Here is a 19,414-nt window from a genome sequence, read left to right as displayed (position 1 = left end):
AGCAGCAGCAGATTATAGAGTCCAATTTTAATACTGGTATTTTAGCACCATTAACATTTTTAACTTTTTAAGCTGTTCACTGATGAAAATTCCAGTCAGGCTTCAAAAAATTAGCTTCAGAAGTTCAAGTTTCTTCATAGTTAATGGTCCTCAAAGCCACTGTTGTAAGTACCCCCAAATGTGTTGCCAAAAACCTGAGTGAAGACTCTCACAGATTTGGGAAAAAGTAAAGTTGGACCCTTGAAGTTTAACCTGCCACCTGGTATATGTTCTTCAGATTCTTTCTTGCCCTCATGTCTGAGATCCTGCTTCTGTCCCACCTGGTCACTGGCTACTGTTGCATTTTAGATGGTCAAAGTGGTGGTGGTTGCAGAATGTGTTTTATATCTCTAGTTGCTTTTGCAGTCTCTTGGTACCTCTTCAAGATGTAAAATTTTAAGAGAACCCATTTGAAATGTCTAAATCATGAATTTTACTGGAATGCTTCCTAGCAGTGTCTCATATATACCAGTAGCTGTACCTAAATGAATGGAATAAGCAGAAAATTAATCAAAATTTTTGTGTCCAGTGACAGTTATGGAGTGTGCAACATGAATTTAGCTCTCTTATAGGCTGAGAAAAGATCCGTTGGACCTGTGAACAAAAAGTTGAGCAACGAAGGCAAAAATCTCATAGCAGTAATTGTTACATTTGATATTTCCGTAGAGTTTTCTGACATTATATGGAGTATTATACAACAAAGCTTAAGCAAAGCTATTCTTACACATTCCTTTGGACTGGGAACAATATCTTTATTCTGTTTTTAGCTCAGTTGGAGTTATTTTCTTAGAATGTATTTTTTCCCCTCTTAGTATTAGAGCCAGATGAACAGCTAAGCACCTTACAGCTTCTCATTTATCTTCTACCTCCCTGCAACTGCGATACCCTGCACCGGCTGCTGCAGTTCCTCTCCACAGTGGCTGGCCATGCAGAAGACAGCACAGACAAAGATGGCCAAGAGGTAAATCCTGATTGCTTGTGTCCTTTAACTTTGTTTAATTCACGGTCTGAAAAGAGATATTTAAAGCTGTGAAATGCGATGGTGGTAAATCCCTGAAAGATGGGAGAGTCTGCATATTGCTGCCTGCACATTTATCATTTAGTTGTTTGTTCTTAGGGCACTTTCTTTGGGAGATTCACAACATAATCAAACTTTTGTTAAGAAAGTCTAATGTTATGTGTCCTTTTTTCCCCCTCTTTATTTTATTCTGTTCTATGGAAAAAATACTCACATAGAAAAGTGTCAGGCATCCAAGAGCATACTTTTCCATTCTTTTCTCATTCTCTGCTTTTGCATTTTTATAAGACCTTGGGCATAGTCAGTCACTTCTTGGTTCCCTTAGCTTCCTTGTGTGCTCTGGGTACTGAAGAATAAAATATTGAGGAATTACACCTGTGCCCCTGCAACTGTTGGAGTGAAATCACTACTGCGATCACTAGTTGGTGTCAGTGTCTATCTTTGCCTGCTTTCCTTCTGGCCTCCTTACGTTCTGGATGAAATCCAGTGGAGCATTTGGAGTGCCCCCATCCCACAGATGGAAGAACATCCATAGCTGTGTGGCTGAGCTGTACTTCAGAGCTTTCACACACGTGCCTCTGAGCGGTTCGCGCTAGAGAAGACCTGAAAAAAAACGGCTTCCTGTTTTCTACCAGGAAAATGCTTGAATTAGTGGGCTGATCTGCACAAGGTGGCAACTGTTATCTTTGAATGAGATGGATATAGTCAGTCACTGTTTGACGAAATTGTACCCTTTTACCTGTGGAAGGGTCTTCTGAATTGTGGCAGAGACTGCTTCTGAGACCTTGCTGAAACTCCTAGAGAATTTTGTCTTCCTGATGGAAAGCCCTGCTTACTGCAGTCAAAATTTTGACACCTTTTGCAGTTGGCTGGTTTTAACAACTAGCACTTTGAGACTGAATTTTGCCAAATTTCTGCCTCAAGTCCAAACTTCCAGTGTTCTGTATGGGACTTCAAGGCCTATTTCAGTTTTAAATCCACTTTAAATGCTACCATTTTTGTCCTCAGCAAGGAGTTGATAAAAACCTGTACCACTATGATGAAAAACATTTAAGAAGAGTAGTCTTTAACTATTTTGCTTGCTTAGAAACATTGCATGTATAAGCTAGCTAAGGTCATGGTTCCCTTGGTTCTGCAAAGAGTTCTCTGTTGGTTCAGGAATGTGCCCAAGAGGGTCTTATTGCAGGGCTAGAGGCTGATGCTGCTTAAGAGAGTTTGTTTGGCACAACAGTTGTAATAAAAGCATTTTCATTCCCCTTAACAGTGCATCAGCTCTGTTGCAGGTATTTTGGCACAGCAAATGTATGTAAGCTATCTTGGCAATATTGTAATTCAATCATTTTTGTTGAAAAAGACCTTTAAGATCAAGTCCAACCATTAACCCAGCACTACCAAATCCACCACTAAACTATGTCCCCAAGTGCCATATCTACACACGTTTTAAATACCTCCAGGGAGGATAACTCCACTACTTCCCTGTCCAGCCTGTTCCAGTGCCTGACAATCCTTTCAAATGAAGACATTTTTCCTAATATCCAATCTAAATCTCCCTTGGCACAACTTGAGGCCATTTCCTCTTGTCTTAATGTTTGTTACTCAGGAGAATTGACTGACCCCCACCTCTTGAAAACCTCCTTTCAGGTGGTTGTAGAGAGCAGTAAAGTCTGCCCTCAGCCTCTTTTTCTCCAGGCTGAAAAAGCCCAGCTCCCTCACATGCTTCTCAGAAGACTTGCGCCCTAGACCCTTCACCAGCTTCATTGCCCTTTTTATCTCTTTTTACTGTCATCTCTATGCTGTCTAGTTCTACTCTAACAAATAAACCAGGTGCAGTCAGTGGAGAGTTTCAGGTTCAATTAGAAAATTCACTAAATACACTGCTACCAAAAAAAAAAAATGCTTTGAAAGGATTAATTTTGTGCCACTCATTTCTGAAAATGCTGTTTTTCCTGCCTCTTTTTGATGCCTCCTCCTGTCACTTTAAAAAATTAATTTGTGCAAATGTAACTGAAACAAAAAAATAACTCTCATTATTATTTCTTTTTGGGGGTTTTTTTTTGTTGTTGTTTTTAAAAAGCCTGTAAGAAATACTGGGTCAACAACTGAAATTCACTTCCAATCTTATACAGTCAAAAAGTGCTGGCATCTTCTTCTGCATTCCCAGAATAGTAGCTAAGTGAATACATAGAGAGGAAGCACATGACCCCTGTTTTTTGCTCTGTTAAATTAATAGGAGGGGGGAAAAGTAGTCTTATCACAAATATGACAGTGAAAATTTTGATTTTGTAACCTTTATGATATATTGTTCAGACAATTTCTGTCTGGTCCTGTAGGTATTTAGACTTTGGCTTCCTCCATATTGCTTCTTTGAGAACAGAGTTCTAAAAGTAGAAAAGCAACAAAATAAAATAAATCTGTTCAACAAGTAAAATTGGGCATGTTCTAGACAATAAGCAAAAAAAACCCCAAAACACCAGGAAAAGACTGATAAAAATTATGAGCATGTTCCTCAATTATCTGAATTGTTTAAACATTGAAAAATGTGATTTTGCTCACTGTATCTGCTTCAAATTGTGCATGCTACTTGAGAAATCTGACAGTTTTCAGAATTTGGTCCTGAGAGACAGTAATCTGCTGAGATGGGAAAGTAGGAGGGGGGTTTCTCTGAGTTGAGAAGTATGTCAGTGCTGACATAATTCTGGGGAATTAAGGGCAGGCAGCACTTCGACCTTCTACTGCTCCAATCCATTTTGAAATATATCCAAAAAATCCACAGTGCTTGTTACAGAGATATCTAAACAAGGTGTTTCAACATTCCTTGAAATTACTATTATTTTATTTGACTGTCACTCAGGCTTGGTTTTCATGAATGAATCATCTGCCAAACGGGTGTGTGGGGGGTGTGGTGATGTAGATGTGTGTGCGTACATTAGACCTTGGGAGGCTCTACTTCATTTGTATTCTGTTTTCCAGATTACTGGGAACAAAATGACATCCCTCAACCTGGCTACCATCTTTGGCCCTAACTTGTTGCACAAGCAGAAATCTACAGACAAGGAATTCTCGGTTCAGAGCTCAGCTCGAGCTGAAGAGAGTACTGCTATCATAGCTGTTGTACAAAAGATGATTGAAAACTATGAAGCCCTTTTCATGGTAGGTGGATGTTTCTTCACATTCCTCCTGTGCATTTTTCCGTTAAATGAGGAAGTACTTAGTTGGTATTAAAGTAGACTAGGATGAAGTAAACTGGGGAAATGGCATTAAATTAGGCTCAGTTATTATTGGTAGAAAAAATAATCTTCGGTCAAGGAGAAAGCTTTGCATTAAGCAGTAGTATGAAAAATGTGGTCTTTTATCTTGCCTGGAATGGTTTCTGTGTAGAGAAATGAGTTTTTCTTAGAAGATTTGTGTCTATGAAAATGATGGGGTTGGCTATGCAGTTGTATACTAAACAATGTCCCAGCATTGTTCATTAGTTTTGAATGCAAGACTGAAATTGACCTTTTACCTCTCAGTTTTGGAAGTCAGGGAGCCAATTTTTCTGCAAGGAGTAGGAGAACCTTGCTTAATTTAAGGAACAACCTCTCCTACCAGAGACCTTCTTGGTGACTGGATGGGGACAAGGGACAAAGCTTTCTAATATGTCAGTTGGCTAAGAGGAGTAAATCTCTATAGTTCCTGAGTACCTTTGTCTTCTTAATATGCAGTTTAGTTAAATTGTATCACTCATGCTTAGCATTTACTTGGACAGTTAATTCTATGCCTTTACCTTGTCCTCTTCTATTCTACCAAATTGCACAAGGTCAGCTCACTATGACTTGTGCCTGAGAGTCCTGCTCTGGGACACCAGACACCACTCAGACCCAGTAGTGGGCACTATCATGTCTTTGTTTTAGTAGGCATACGTTTCTTAACAAAACTAGTAGTCTTGAGAAGGTGAAAATAGCTTTGGTGGTTGTTTCTTGAAACTAAGCAGCCCTATGTGTTGTACTGAAGAGATAGGTTCCCAAAGTCAGAGGAGGAACTATCTGGAAGCCTCCATTAGTGTTTAGCAAAGCCTCCTTTAGCAAAGCTGGGTGCTAGATGGGAGAAGATTGACAAACATGGACTGTGGGCATGTGGGACTCAAGGTGAATACCAGATTTCAACAGAGAGGAGAGCATGAGAAAGCTGTCACGAGCCTTGCCTATCAGCCTTAGCCTCAGCTGAACTTCTTTGTGGTTTTCTCATCTTTTCCCTCACACTGTATTGACTTTCATTACATCCTTTATTTTTATACTTGTTCCACTGAGACACTCAGCCAGTCTTTTCTTTCCTTTTTGTTTTATGTTATTATTTTTTTAAAATGCTTTTTCACAGTTTGGGGAAACTTTAGGTGCTATTTTTCTTTCCACAGCAGGAAAAGAAAGTGACAGAACTGCATTCTTGTGTGGAGGTCTGCAGGGCCAGAGTGTAGATGGCACTTGTGACTTTAAGATAATACTTGAATTATTGCAATGCTTTTAAGTTTTCTTTTTGTTGTCTCCTTTTTAAGAATATTTTATGGCACAGCACATAATACTTCAGGCACACATTCAGACTTTTGTTGTGGAAAGGGTGGGGCTTAGGGTTAGACTAACCTACATATGGTCTCTTTTAATTGTGACAGATTTATTCTTGTATCTCTTCAATGCTTGTATTTTCAGCTGAAGGTTAAACACAGTGTGGAAAAAGGAGGAGTTCACTTTTGTTTTCCAGAGTAGCTTTTCAGATTGTGGAGGGAGATTAGAATCAGATTTCAAAATGAGAGGCTAGCTGCATGTGAGAGAAAGACAAAACTATCTCAGATGCACTGCTGAAAGCTGAAATACATTTATGGGAAATTTATAGAGGTATCTAACAGATCTCTGGGCGCTTCCTCTCTTTGTATTGCCCTAGTTCAATAAAAAAAATAAGCCAAATTCTGCTTGTTTTCTGGAGTAATCTTTTGTCTCACACATGATAGTTGATCTGTAGGATTGTGTCAAGTTGTTCATAGTGTTTTGTAAAGCTTCTCCTAAGGTTTACTTTCAGCATTTTTGCATTTTCATTGGCAGAACAGAGAGACTCTTCTTGTCTTCTGAAGATAATTAGCCCAGTGCACCCTTTGGTAACGAATGTACATGTAGTTGTAACAAAACTGATCATTTGAAATCAAGCAGCAACAATTAATTTTCCAAACCTATGGGAGTGGGGCCAAACCACAGCTGCGGTTTATGCTTGACATTTATTCTTCTTACAAAAAGAAAACCGTCTGAACTGGAGCATTCAGCTGTAATATGCATTGTATTGCTGCTAAGGTGGTTTTGTGTTTGGATTCTTTTTCTTCCTTTACTTTTGTACATGGAGACATTGTAAAACTCTGGTTTCTACACTGAAACTGAAACAACATTTGTGAAACAAAATGTAGGAAACCAGGATGTGTTGTGGAGCCCAGATGCCATTATAAGAATGGCTCTGAAGTATTGGTGGGTCAGGAAGATTCTGTTTGTCAGAAGAACCCAGGATACTGGGCTTTTAATTAAGCAATTATCATTAACATCGGTAATGTGCAAACGTGAATTTCATATAGAAGATGGATTCTGATTTTGCTTTATTCAAGTTAAGGTCTTTCACATCCAATTTATATCCATTTCAGTGACTCTTAGGGATGCATTAACATGTTTTGTGGGACTATACAAAGGACTGTTCTGTGCCAGTCTGAATTATGCCAAGTAGTCTTATGCAGAGAGGCACAATTCAACCACACTTCATCTCATTGGCTTTGACCTGGCATGGAGGATGGAGAAGAGAGATTATGCATTTAGCAGCTGGGTCATGCATTTTCATCTCCTACTGCCCAAATCTACATAGTGTCTAAAATTTTGTATTTTTTTTTTCTGTCAGAGGATACTGTGGCCTTCCCATTGAGGATGCAGTCACACAGTGCCTCTCTGTGCCACATCAGTAGCAGAGGACAATGCAAAGGAGACACTTTAAGGGTCCCTCTACCCTTCTGTGTCTCCACATCTGTGACTCTTATGTTGCACCCAGGCCCAAAATCTTAGAATATCTCATTCTCTACTGCAGTCCTATCCCTGTAGTCTATCCTAGTATGTGTTCAGCAGCTGCAACAGCTCTATTTCAGCAGTGCCTTGGCTTCCCTTCTGTCCCTGAATCTCAGCTTCTTATTCATCTGCTCAGCCACAACTGCCAACTAAACAATTAATTCAATAATAGTTACTGCAGTTATCTTCCCAAGACACTGATATAGTAGTTTTCCACAAGTGTAAGTCTATGATTACATGCATATTGTTTCTACTTGTACAATTTAGGTAGCTAAACTGAAGCAAATTGCTCCACAGGAGAAAATCTAAAACCTGGCAGATAGCTAGCAAGGAAACCATCAGTACAAATCCAGCTGAAGAATCATGCCCCATTCACTCGGATAAAAGTCCTATAACTCAAGAGAACTGTTAAGTTTGGGTTTTTCAGATGCTTTCAGTTGGAACTAAACTTCCTGTTGGAGCTTTTTCAAATTAATTTTTATGGAATGAAAGACTGATTTATTAATATTCTTTTTAATATAATGGAGAATACATTTATTTTTCTATCAAAATCCTCTCCATAGAATCTTACAAGTTTATTGGCTTGATACAAAGCTGAATAGTAAGTTGCATACAGAAAGACATGGATTCTGCTTTACCCTCAAACTGTATCTGGAGTTTATTCAACTGTACAGAAAGGCTGTCTAAGTGGAGAAGCTACAGAACACCAGGTTTCCAAAAATGTATTCCTGTAAATACATTTTTTGAATATAATTTATGTAAAAACTGATCTATCAATGACTATCAGTAAGATACTAAATATATATTTTTTTAACAAGAAATATGTGGTCACACAAGTTTTTCATAGAGATTTTGGATCAATTTGAATTAAACTATATATATCTTCACTTATTTTCAAATTATTTTCTTTTTTAAAGAAATCTGCTTTTCTGTAACTTTGACTCCCTAGTTACCTCCCTAACTGAAGTATTTCTCTGAGGAATCTGTTAGTAATTTTATTCCTATTTCCCAGGAAATCTCAGGGAGATGTGCCCATGCAGTGTGCCATGAAAGTCAAGAGGCTCAGGCTCTGACAAATTGCATCCAGGAGCATACTGCACAGTTGATAATCCCCTGCTGAGGTTGTCTTGCCTCTATCTCCATCTGTCATGAGTGAACCTGGGCTGTTCAAGTTTCTCAGATGGTCTCATCTGTTTCAGTGCTGTGACAATTGAGTTGAATGTTGGACAAACTCACTTAAGGGTTGATAAGACTCACGTATAAAGCACAAAGTTTACTTAAGCAGTTTTTGGAGTGTGATTCCTGCTACCTGCCCAGGAGATGTTGCTATACCCTGCATCAGCTGAAGCTATCGAGTGTTTTGAAGGTTCTTCTCCATATAAGCTACATGAGATTTAGCAAATCAGAAGGCCAGACACCAAAGAAGATGGCACAAATTCTGGCTGAGCCTGCTGGTACTACTCAAAGTCCAGATTGGCTGGAGATCAAACAGGACCCACTTGTAAACCTAAGTTATGAACAGATGAACTCTGTGATTACTCAAATTCAGATTCGGCATAAGAAGGAATGTAACTGTTTCTAGATCCCAGAGTTTGGTTACATGGATACTTGAACATTAAATATTTATAAGGCTTCATTTAGAAAAACATTGAACTTTGGCAGCTCTCACTGAAATGAAGTAATTTGAGCGCTTTGTAGATAGAATGGTCACCATTAAATTTCCATATAAGATGGACACAAATCAAATGCCAGAGAATATATGAAGGAATATTTTCCTCATTGTCCAGTTACATTTCACATTGTTTCTAAAACAAGAGAAGTACTGTCACTGGGAATGGATGTATATAAATGTCCTCTGATCTTTGAATGGTGATGCAAAGTAAGGACCTTGAACTGAAGCTTTTGAGACTGCAATACATGATTAATCCCGTTGTTGTTACCAGATACAGTACACAACTGGATACCAGTGGGATATTCAACACTAATCAGAATTTCCCCTTGTACAGAGTGATCTTTAGTCCTACTGTAGCTGTCGTTATATGAAATTTCTCTTTTAAGTGGCACTTCTGAATGTTTATTTTATACACTCTCCATAAATGTACTTGTACTTGGTCTTTTAGATTAAGCATAATACCAAAATTAATGTGTGTAGAAGGATATTCAATTCCAGCTAAGTATTTTTGTTGTCTTCATAGGTTTCCCCTGACCTACAGAATGAAGTGCTCATTAGCCTATTAGAGACCGACCCAGATGTTGTGGACTATTTGTTGAGGAGGAAAGCTTCCCAGTCATCGTGAGTAATCTGTTTTTTCATCATCCCTGTTTCTGCTGGGAATTTCTGTCTCCCACTGGAAGTGTTCAAAAGGTTCTAGTTTTCCACAGTTCTTCTGCACATTCTACAGTGGAGTGGAAATATCCTCCCCATTACACAGACTCTGCCAAAGATATTATGACTCTTACACAGTGTTTTCTAAAGACAAATCTTGTTTCCTGATTCAGAAGAAATACTGCGTTTTGCAGTGGAGGACAGAATGACATGTACATAAAAATATTCAGTGCACTATTATCTGACAAGTTGTATTCTAGTGATCTGCTGGTTCATGTCTTGGGTTTGTTGTAGTCTTCAGTAACCGGAGACGTGTATTACACTATCCTTGAAACACAACCTAGAGTGCCTTAACACAATCACGGCTAGTTGTTTGACCAGTTTGTTGTTCTTTTCCTACTTTATGCACATAGGGTATTGTAAACAAGTCAACTGCCATAACTGCTGGCTTATGGACTCATTGAATACGGTTTGATCATGTGCTTTGTGAAAGATCTTAAGGAAAAAAAAACCCACAGGAGTCACTATTGAAGTTATGATACATAACGTGTTCCAACTTTGTGTATCGTGTATGTATGCCTACACCCATGTGCCTTAATGCTATGAGCTTGTACATTGGGATTAACAGGATTCCTGGCTTTCTCATGGGACACGCAATCATTGCCTTTATTCTAGTGAATCTCAGTATGTCAGACCCCAAAATCACAAAATTTTACAAGCTTGCTATAAATTATTTTTAAGAGATTTCATAGACTCTAAACTCTCTGGGACAGATTGGACTTTGTCTTCCTGCGTGTGTGGAAAGACCCTAGGGCATTCAGAATATATTAAAATTAAATTTTTACAGTCAGCTGTGATTTTTTCTTCCTCTCTGTGTGAACATTGTATAGTTGGATGTAACGAAATGGAGTGCCTGGCTTTAAAGGAAGAGGAGTAAAAGAAATAGTATCATTAACACACGGAGGAAAAAGTTTTCTTTAATTATAAAAATTAAAAATATGCACAGAATCATGTGTTGTAAAGGATTTTATTAGTTCGTTAACTTAGCCTCACCAACACATAACATGCAGTAGCAAATTACCACAGATCATCTGATTTGTGGTAGTTGTCTCTGTGTGTTTTCTTAGGGTACCACAGACATGAAATAGTTTCAGCTAGTTTATGTCTGACTGACAAGTAACTGTGTATATTTAGATCACAATAAATGCAAAATAATGAAAGGTACATTAGCTGTCTTTTACACTTTTTTCACATCTGCCATGAGCCAAGACCAGAATTAGGAGTGACACTGCAAATCACATGACATATGGTAATGTCTGTAGAGACTTGTTTCTTTAAACCCTCAGTTTGGAATGATCATATTATCTCTAACTCAAGCTAATAAAAGAAGCTTCATGCTGGATTTCACAGTCTATATAATATAAAGACACAAAATTACTTCTCACATGTGGCTATACATGTCAATTGAGCATAAATTTGTTGTAAATCATTGTGGATGGATGTAACAGATGATTGTTTCCTTTATATTAATTGACCTTTCCTTGAGCTTCCTTCCTTTTCAGCCAGCATGCACACCTCCAAAAGAAAATGGATCATTTGTGCAAAGCTGGTCACATCTGAAAAAAGTAGTTTTGTAAGGAGAAGTTACAAAACCAATTAGGAACATATAACAACACCAGTACCAGTTTATTGCATGTTCAGTAATGAGCAGATGAAATATTACTGAGATAGGAAAAACTTACTTTCTGTCATTTTTCTTCTATTCTGCTGTCATGTCAGTGATTTATTCTTAATGTTAATGAGATATGTTTTCACTGTGATTGCAACTTCTTGGTTAAAATGTTCCAGGCAAATGGAGGCAATGTTGCTTAGAATTATTGCTAGGAGTGTGATGCTCTTAAGAAATTAATCTGTGGCAGAACATAATCTCAATTTTGAGGCTACATGTTTGTTGGTTATTTTTCCTGCAAGATATGTGAGGCAGCAGATGACAAGGAGATGTTTGTTTTGATTTGATAAAAATGAGCCTCTGAAATACATCCTTACTGTTCTCGGAAATTTCCTAATCTAATTGGAATCTGTGGAACAGAAACCTTTAGATATTCTTCAGAAAATCTTAATCTGAAAAACTAGTTGGCTGCATAGCATAGAGTATGGAATAAACTTCAAGACCTTAATGTCATATTAATTGCTCTGAAGGTCCTGCTTCTGCAATTGACCTCACATCTCTGCTTTTGATGTCATTAGAAATGCTTTCTTGGCTCTGATCTAAGAGAGAGAAAACACAACCTCTTTTCCTTCCCAGAGGAGGACAAATGAGATGTTCCTCATCTTTCAGTTCTCTTAGGAGCTGAGCATTGTGAATAGTCTGTCAGGGAGTTTGTGGAAGTTGTTCATGGTAAAGCACTGATTATCCTTGGCAGCAACTATGGAGCGTGCTTTTGTGAATTACTTTCCCAACTTGTTTGTACGTTGGCTTGATGACAATGGAATTTGGGGTTTCCAGCTGTAAGATGAAACATAATTGACAGAAAAATAAAATATGTTTCTTATTATTATTTATTGCTTATCCCATTTAGTAGTCCTTTTAGAGTACATTTAGTTTCAAAGTTATAGAATTTTGAATGTTTTTGGATGATGATGATAGATTTTAATACATCCTAGCCTGTGGCACAAAGATGAAGCCGTATAATAGGCCACAGAGCATGCATAAATGCAGTTTGCAAAGCTGCAGAAGCTCGCATAGTTAGTCCTCTACCCTGTTACAGTAGCAACTACATTGTAATCCGATAATAATCTGTTTCATTAGCATCACCTGTGTTGCTTAAATATGTATGGAAATTACTACGACATGCTGCCAAGCCGTCACACTCTGTGCTTTGCCTCTTGTAGGACGTAATTGTTTTCCCACTCAGAAGCTTTAAGGTATGACAGAAAAGGACTTCTGCCAAAGCCACAGAAAGACTTCCTGTTTTGATGACCTTGGTGCCATTAGAAAAGCAGGAAAATCCTTAGTAGAAGTAGTTATGGTGCCATTAGAAAAGCAGGAAAATCCTTAGAAGTAGTTATTAACATCTTTCCAGTTCACCTATGCAAGTAGACCCTGGTGGATAACATTGTTTCAGAAGGATGCTGGTTAAAAAGAAATGCCCAAGACTCCTTCATAGCGTGGTTGTTTTTTGTTTTGGAATCTGAAATAATATTTGTGTACATGTGGTGTAGGTTCCTTCTGCTGCTTTCAAATCTTTCAGCTTATATGTAACCACCTGCTAACTCTTTTCCTTAACATAGTTCATAACCTGGAGAAAATGTCATATAGTCTTCCAAGTTCTTACATTTTAAAATACATGATCCTCTTATTTTCTGTGGAGATGGTAACCTGTCTGTCTTTGTAGAGTGCATAGAGGCAGGTGTGTATCTTACACAGTATTTAAATGTACCTCCCAAATTAGTTTTTCCCCAGTGTGTGGCTAAAGAATCTCACGTCTCACATTTCTAAATGAGTTTAGAAATTGGAACATTTGGGTATTTCCAAAGACTTGACATCTTCTATTTAAGTAAATTTTTATCAGGAGCTCTGTCTTGAGAAGAGGTAAACTATAACAGATCATTCAAGGTAAGACATAAAATCAGTGTTTCGCAAAGCTCAGTTTTATGTTCCCACATTTCTTCATTTCCATTTCCCTTTCCCCCATTCTTTGTGTTACCTTGCCATGGCTGAGTGGTGGTTACCTCTCTCTTTGCCCAGTGCAACATGGTTAGATATTCATTCTGCAAAGATTTGCATGTGATAAGTCTTCTTGGTGTCACCATTAGTGCCAAGTATGTCTGGATACTAACAGGATGAGATTTAGATGGTCTTAAGTCTAGAAAGCTGAAGAGAAAGACATCTGATCATAGGAAATGTACAGCTGCCAACACTTTTCTCTCAGTTCTTTCTGATTCTTCTAAAATTCAAAAAACACTGTTTAACTCTCATCTTAACTCACCGCACAAGCTTTTTTTAGAACATCAGAGGGCAGAAAGAAAGACATAAATGATAACAAAGAAAAAAAAAAGTATGTACGTGCATAAAGAAAATTATTCAGTGTGTGACTGTTTATAGAGTAATTAACCCTGAGGAATAGTTTAGTTTATTTAAAAGTTAACTCTCCACCATTACCATACCAACTACAGTGGGAAGCCTGGGACAGTGCTGCTTTGCCTAGCAGCAGCTCTGGTGTTTTGAGTTGGTCCCTGTTAAGGTTCAGGATCCGTTCAGTGATGGATTTCTTGCTGGGAATTGCCAAGGAGTAAACTTAGTTTGCCAACACTTTATGATTGTTATTATACTGAAAAGAATAATAGTAGTGGTATATTGAATAACCTAATCATGATGTTGTGTGTGTAGATTCTATGTTTTAGGACTTAAAATATGTAAATCATCCAGGAAAAACCCAACAGCTTGCAAGTGGTGTTCAGTTTTGTCATTATTTCTGTGTTAATATTCAGTATGCTGTGGTTAGCATGTCTTACCACTCTGTATTTTGTTTATTTTCTTTCTTCAGTTATGAAGAGGGTTATTGTTCCATAACAAGTAATGGGCTTAGGCTTCTCAATCAGTGCAGGCTCTCTTTGGATTTGTCTCTAAGAAGGGCGGACCATTTTCAGTACATGTTTACAAGAATGAGCCTCTGCCTTATCACATGCAATTAGAGAAGATATTAACAGGGGGTCATTGAGAGAAGTGTTTGACCCAAGAGAAGCAAAAGATAAGTATTTAAGAAACAAAGATCAAGGTGCAAAGAAAGGAAAGATTAGTAATAGAAATACAAATTAGGGAGGACCGATAGGGAAAAAGGTTATGTTTGTTTACAGAGTATTTCTGTGTATTCTTTGAGAGGTGCAGTGACTCACAAACTGCCTCCTGTCTGTGTAGTAAGCTGTAACAGCTCAAGAAATCTCTCAGTGTTCCCAAGACACTTAAAAAATGCAAGTTGCCTCTCTTAGCCTTGTCTGGACTTGATGGGTGTTCTGTTTGCCTTTTTTTGTCAAAATAAAATGCAGGCCATTCTATTGGTGATGGAAAGGTGAAAGGGTAAAAAAAGAGGTGTAGAAGTGATCAGCAGAGCCAGTTGTTTGCTGCCCCCATCAGAAGTACAGTAGATACATCTGCTGTGTCCTTGTAGAGTATTTACCTTCTGATGTCTCGAGAGGAGGATCCTTCTCACAGTGTGAGAGGCAAGCTGAGGTTTCGATTTCTCTGCCTGTGTAATACTTCAAATTGAAGAAGTGAGTTTAGCATACTCCTTACCATCAAAATAATCATTCCTGTCATACCCTCTGATTTACTGTTGCAAAAAGCTAAATTGTCAAGGTAACATAAGGAACTGATTCACTATTTAATTTCTAGTGGTGAACTGGATGGTCACGTGGGTTTTGTTGTTTTCTTTCTTGATAGCAACATCTTTTGATTTTTAGTGGCCTCTGCTGGCCACTTCATGGCAAAGTTTTACTCATTAAAAATTCCCCTCTGTACTGCTTCTGCAGTGTTTTAATTTCAGCAGCTGTGATCATACTCCTGTGTTTGATTTTATTTGTATGGTGTCAAACTGTACCTGTAGCTGGGAACATAGAGCATTTTTCATTAACATTAGTTTGTTCATCAAAATTTCTCAGGAGCCCTGAGATGCTGCGGTCAGAAGGTTCCTACTCCACAGGAGGAAGACATTCTTCCACAGACTCCAACAAAGCTTCAAGCGGAGATGTCTCCCCTTATGACAACAACTCCCCGGTGCTGTCTGAGCGCTCGCTGATGGCGATGCAAGAAGAAGTTGCCCGCAGCCCAGATAGGCTGTACGAGGTACCTGAGCAGTACAAACTGGTTGGACATTTGCAGCCTAAGACAAAGGAGAATTCTTCTGCATCACAGGCTGGAACAGGTAGAGTACATCCTGCTCACATTCCTCCATCTCAGCAACCAATGGGTGTTTCTGAAATAACTGAAAAGTGTCTTCTCTGTTTTGTCATCTACCAGGACTTGAGAAGCAACAGTGTAAATAATAACCTTACAATAAATAACTGACCAACATCCTTTTCTTGTGTTTAGCCTGAAGGGTTCTGTGCCTAGTCCTCCTTGTTAGCTCAGCCAGCTGTCAGGGGTGATCTTGGTATGGCATATCTCAAAATTTGGAGCTGTTATTTAGGAAAGTAGAACTATATATGTTCTGCTTTTCAGCCTGTCTGACAGCATGTCAGAGACTGATTTCTAGTCCTGCTCCGTAGGACTGTAATACCTGCAAGGTTATGGTCCAGACTTCAAAAAAATCTGAGACTTTAAGACATCAAGCTACAAATTTTCTCCAAGTTAAAAGAACAACCTCAATACCCTCTCACTAGAGAACACAGCTGAGCTGCACAGCTTTACATCTGCCACCAGTTACATGCCTACCAATACTAGTGCAGGGTTGCATAATTTCCGTAGCTATCTAAGAAGTGCACCACTGAAATATTTCTTCTATAAAGAGCTGTGCTTTAAATTGATAGCTCACCAGCACTTCAGGATGCTTTTCATTTTAAAAAATTATTTTAAAAAATTTATGTTTATGAAATCACAGAAGCATAGTATCATAGAATGTTTTGGGTTGGAAGTGACCTCTAACAGTCATCTAGTCCAACCATCCTACAATAAGCAGGGACATCTCCAGCTAGACCAGATTGCTCAGAGCCCCTTCAAGGCTGACCTTAAATGTCTCCAGGAATGGGGCCTTCACAACCTCTCTAGGCAACCCATTCCAGTGATCCACCACCCTCATATTAAATAACTTTCTCTGAATGTCCAACCTAAATCTGCCCTTTTCTAGCTAAAAAACATTACCCCTTGTCCTGTCATTACATGCCCTTGTGAACAGCTCTTCCACAGCCTTCTTAGAGGCTCCTTTCAGGTTTTGAAAGGTCACTAAAAGATCTGCCCTGGAGTCTTTTCTTCAGGCTGAACAACCCCAACTCCCTCAGCCTGTCATCATAAGAGAGGTGCTCAAGCCCTCTGATCGTTTTTGTTGCCCTCTTCTGGACACACTCCAACAGGTCCACATCCTTCTTGTTTTGGGGGCTCCAGACTTGGACGCAGTGCTCCAGATAGGGTCTTACCAGGGCAGAGTAGAGGAGCAGAATCACCTCTCTCCATCTGCTGGCCACACTTCTCTTGATGCACCCCAGGACGCAGTTGGCCTTCTGGGCTGCAATTGCACATTGGTGGCTCAAGTCCAGATTTTCATCCACAAGTATCCCCGTGTCTTTTTCCACTGGGCTGCTCTAGCATGTAATTATGTGTAGTTAGTGAGCCAAACCTTAAGAACTTTCAATGTTTAGGGATGCAGTTAATGCTTTGGTGGTATTCTAAACAACCATTTCATTTCAGAGGTATGGGTTAGGCACTTAATTCCCGTTGGAATCAATGGGATTTAGACCATTATTTCAATGATAGGCTTTATAAATGCCAATGGGTGTTTATCTTCCCTATGCAGCATCTAAACCTCTGAACAGGTTTCAAAATTTTGTCAGATTTCTGATAAGTTATGAACAGGAAATTACATGACATTTTATCATATTAACCATCTTTTGTACTTCAGTATGCATCACAATGATACTGGGCCATGACAAATCAGGAAATTCTTCTACTGCCAGATGGAATCAGAAAAAAGCATGCAACAGATCCAATCCAGCACAATGCCTGATGTGCGCATTTCATTAAATCTCTTTTCTGTGACAGCACTTCCATGTAAGACCCAAGTGATGCTGCAAGCTGATAGAGCATGCTTTACAGTAACTGCTGGGTCTAGGGCTGCCTGTGGGAGCTCTGCCATTCTTTTCCCTAAAAAGCACATAACTTCTGTTAACCTGTTTTTGTGCAAATTCTCCAACTGACTTCAGTCAGGCAGAGAACTGAAGGCAAATTCCACCCTCTCAGCAAACTCGAGCATCCTGCCCATACAGAGCTTACTGAAATCCACTATAGGATCTATGCCTGAAAAAGCAAGTAACTATGAACAAACACAGTTGAGATGCTTGTGTTAGGTGCATGGAAAGTCAGAAGCTAGTATATGCTAACAACTCTGTTACCTTACATAAGGTTTTACCATTCCATTTGTATGTTTCTAAATAATTACTTTAAGAGATGGATTTATCATCTTCTTTCTGCTCTTGCTGCTATTTAGACCTTTCTGAAGATCATTTTGATTTCTGGGGTACCTGGCATTCAACGCTGAAAAGTGGCTGCAAAGATCCAGCAATGACAGGTCAGTTATTTCTCAAGCTTTAAGCCCAAATCTAGAAAAGATAGAAACTCTTTGGTTTTGAGAAAATTAAGTGAAACTAGTAAAAGGATTCACACTTTCCAGAGCTGAACTTTTGAAATGTTCAATAAAAGACAGAGAACTGCAGTGGTTATATAAATGCAGTGACATTTCAAACTGTCACAAGGTAATTTAAAAGAGTTTTAGTTATTCTAAAAGTCATTGGAAGGTGGATGCCTGGTGGGGATTTGAGAGCAGCCACTGCAGGAGCACAAGCACAGTCTGTGAGGTGGGCAGGATTGGCTTCTGGCCCTGCCGCTGGCCAGCCTGGTTCCAGCAAGTCCCTGACCTATCTGGCCTTCATTTCTCTCCCATCTACACCCTCCTCAAAGCAGAACTGTGAGACTAAAACACCCTCTGGCTTTTCAAACATTTGAAAGATGTTAAGTGCTGCAAGGCTTTAGGTCAGAGTATTAGAGTCACCAGTTAATATATTACACGTGGTTCAGGTAGATGCTGGGCTGCTGCTCTGTGTCCCCTGGTGGTGAGGCTGATACACCTTGGCTTGCACAGCCTGAGGATCAAAGTCCTCAATCCCTCTTCTACCAGTGTGTTGCCAGGGGAAAGCAGTAACTTGTTAAATGCGACATAAACGATTACACAGACTGATGTTGTCTTTCTGACTGTGCCCCCAGGATCTTACGGGAACATTTACGAAAGCAGCTTGCTGCGGCCCGGACAGTGCTCTCTTTCCCATGGGAACCTTGCTATGTGTTCTCCTCAGTGGCAGAGAAGTTCCTCTGAATTGGACACCAGCAGGCAGGTCATGCGAAGGAGCCAAACAACTGCTGCCATTCCTGAGTGTCAGCTCCATCCCACAGCGTCTCGGCTGTGCAGTAACCCACAAGTGGAAGTCAGCAGTAGGAGTTCAGACCTGTCACACTCCAAGTCAGAGCAGCACTTGACTCTAAGCAGTGTGGAGGACCTCCGTGAGCATGACTCTAATGCGGGTTGTTCACAAAGTACAGCCAAACCGTCCTACAGAAAAGAGAGGCCACCACCCCCCTACCCAGGCCCAGCAAAACCAAGCTCCACGTTGTTGCAGCGATCGAGTGTTTCTTCAACCTTGCACTCTTTGTGGAGATTTCAGCGCCATGAAAAAAGTTCAGGGACCAGGGCAGCTGGAGGACCACCAGCCAAAGCCCCTGATCGGGCCACCTCCAGGCAGGAGCGGCCAGCCCCACACAGCCAAGCGGGTCACGTCTATTCCGTGGCTCCCCACAGCCAGAGCAGTAAAAATGTTTCAGAGGCAGACTGGCACGATTGGCAAAGGGAGAGGTGGCAAATTTGGGAGCTTTTATCAGCTGATAACCCTGATGCTCTCCCAGAAACCCTGGTATGATCACACGCTGCAGAACTACCACCTGTACCTATGCCTCCCTCTCACAGGAAAACAATGGTGACATTGGAAAATGGGGAGGGCTTGTTTGTTTTATACCAGCTGAATTGCATATACGTTTTTTAAACTTGGTTCACTTTAATTTCTTACCAGCACTGTCAAGCAGCCCATTTACAAATACAGTATGTTCCTGGTTTTCAGCAAGCTTTTGAGAAATAACAGGATGAAAATTTTAGTCTGATAACTCTATATGCATACGCTGTGTATAAGATAAAACTGTTGCTTTCGTGTTGCTAA

General features: G+C 39.5%; 1 protein-coding gene across 1 annotated transcript in view; it reads left to right on the top strand.

Annotated features, from left to right (window-relative positions):
* The window catches only part of ARHGAP6 (Rho GTPase activating protein 6), a 119,660-nt gene extending 100,540 nt beyond the window's left edge, over nt 1–19,120 (top strand). The window contains exons 8-13 of the mRNA XM_010004653.1: nt 852–1,000; nt 4,028–4,207; nt 9,315–9,412; nt 15,104–15,366; nt 17,641–17,721; nt 18,414–19,120. Of these exons, the coding sequence (XP_010002955.1) occupies nt 852–1,000; nt 4,028–4,207; nt 9,315–9,412; nt 15,104–15,366; nt 17,641–17,721; nt 18,414–19,120 (1,478 nt within the window). The remainder of the gene's footprint in view (nt 1–851; nt 1,001–4,027; nt 4,208–9,314; nt 9,413–15,103; nt 15,367–17,640; nt 17,722–18,413) is intronic.
* Nucleotides 19,121–19,414: the final 294 nt, after the last annotated feature.

Source organism: Chaetura pelagica, unplaced genomic scaffold (genome assembly GCF_000747805.2).
Source record: "Chaetura pelagica isolate M959 unplaced genomic scaffold, ChaPel_1.0 scaffold178, whole genome shotgun sequence".
NCBI lineage: Eukaryota > Metazoa > Chordata > Aves > Apodiformes > Apodidae > Chaetura > Chaetura pelagica.
Note: the sequence above shows the minus strand (reverse complement) of the source record. Positions and strands in the feature narration are given on the sequence as shown.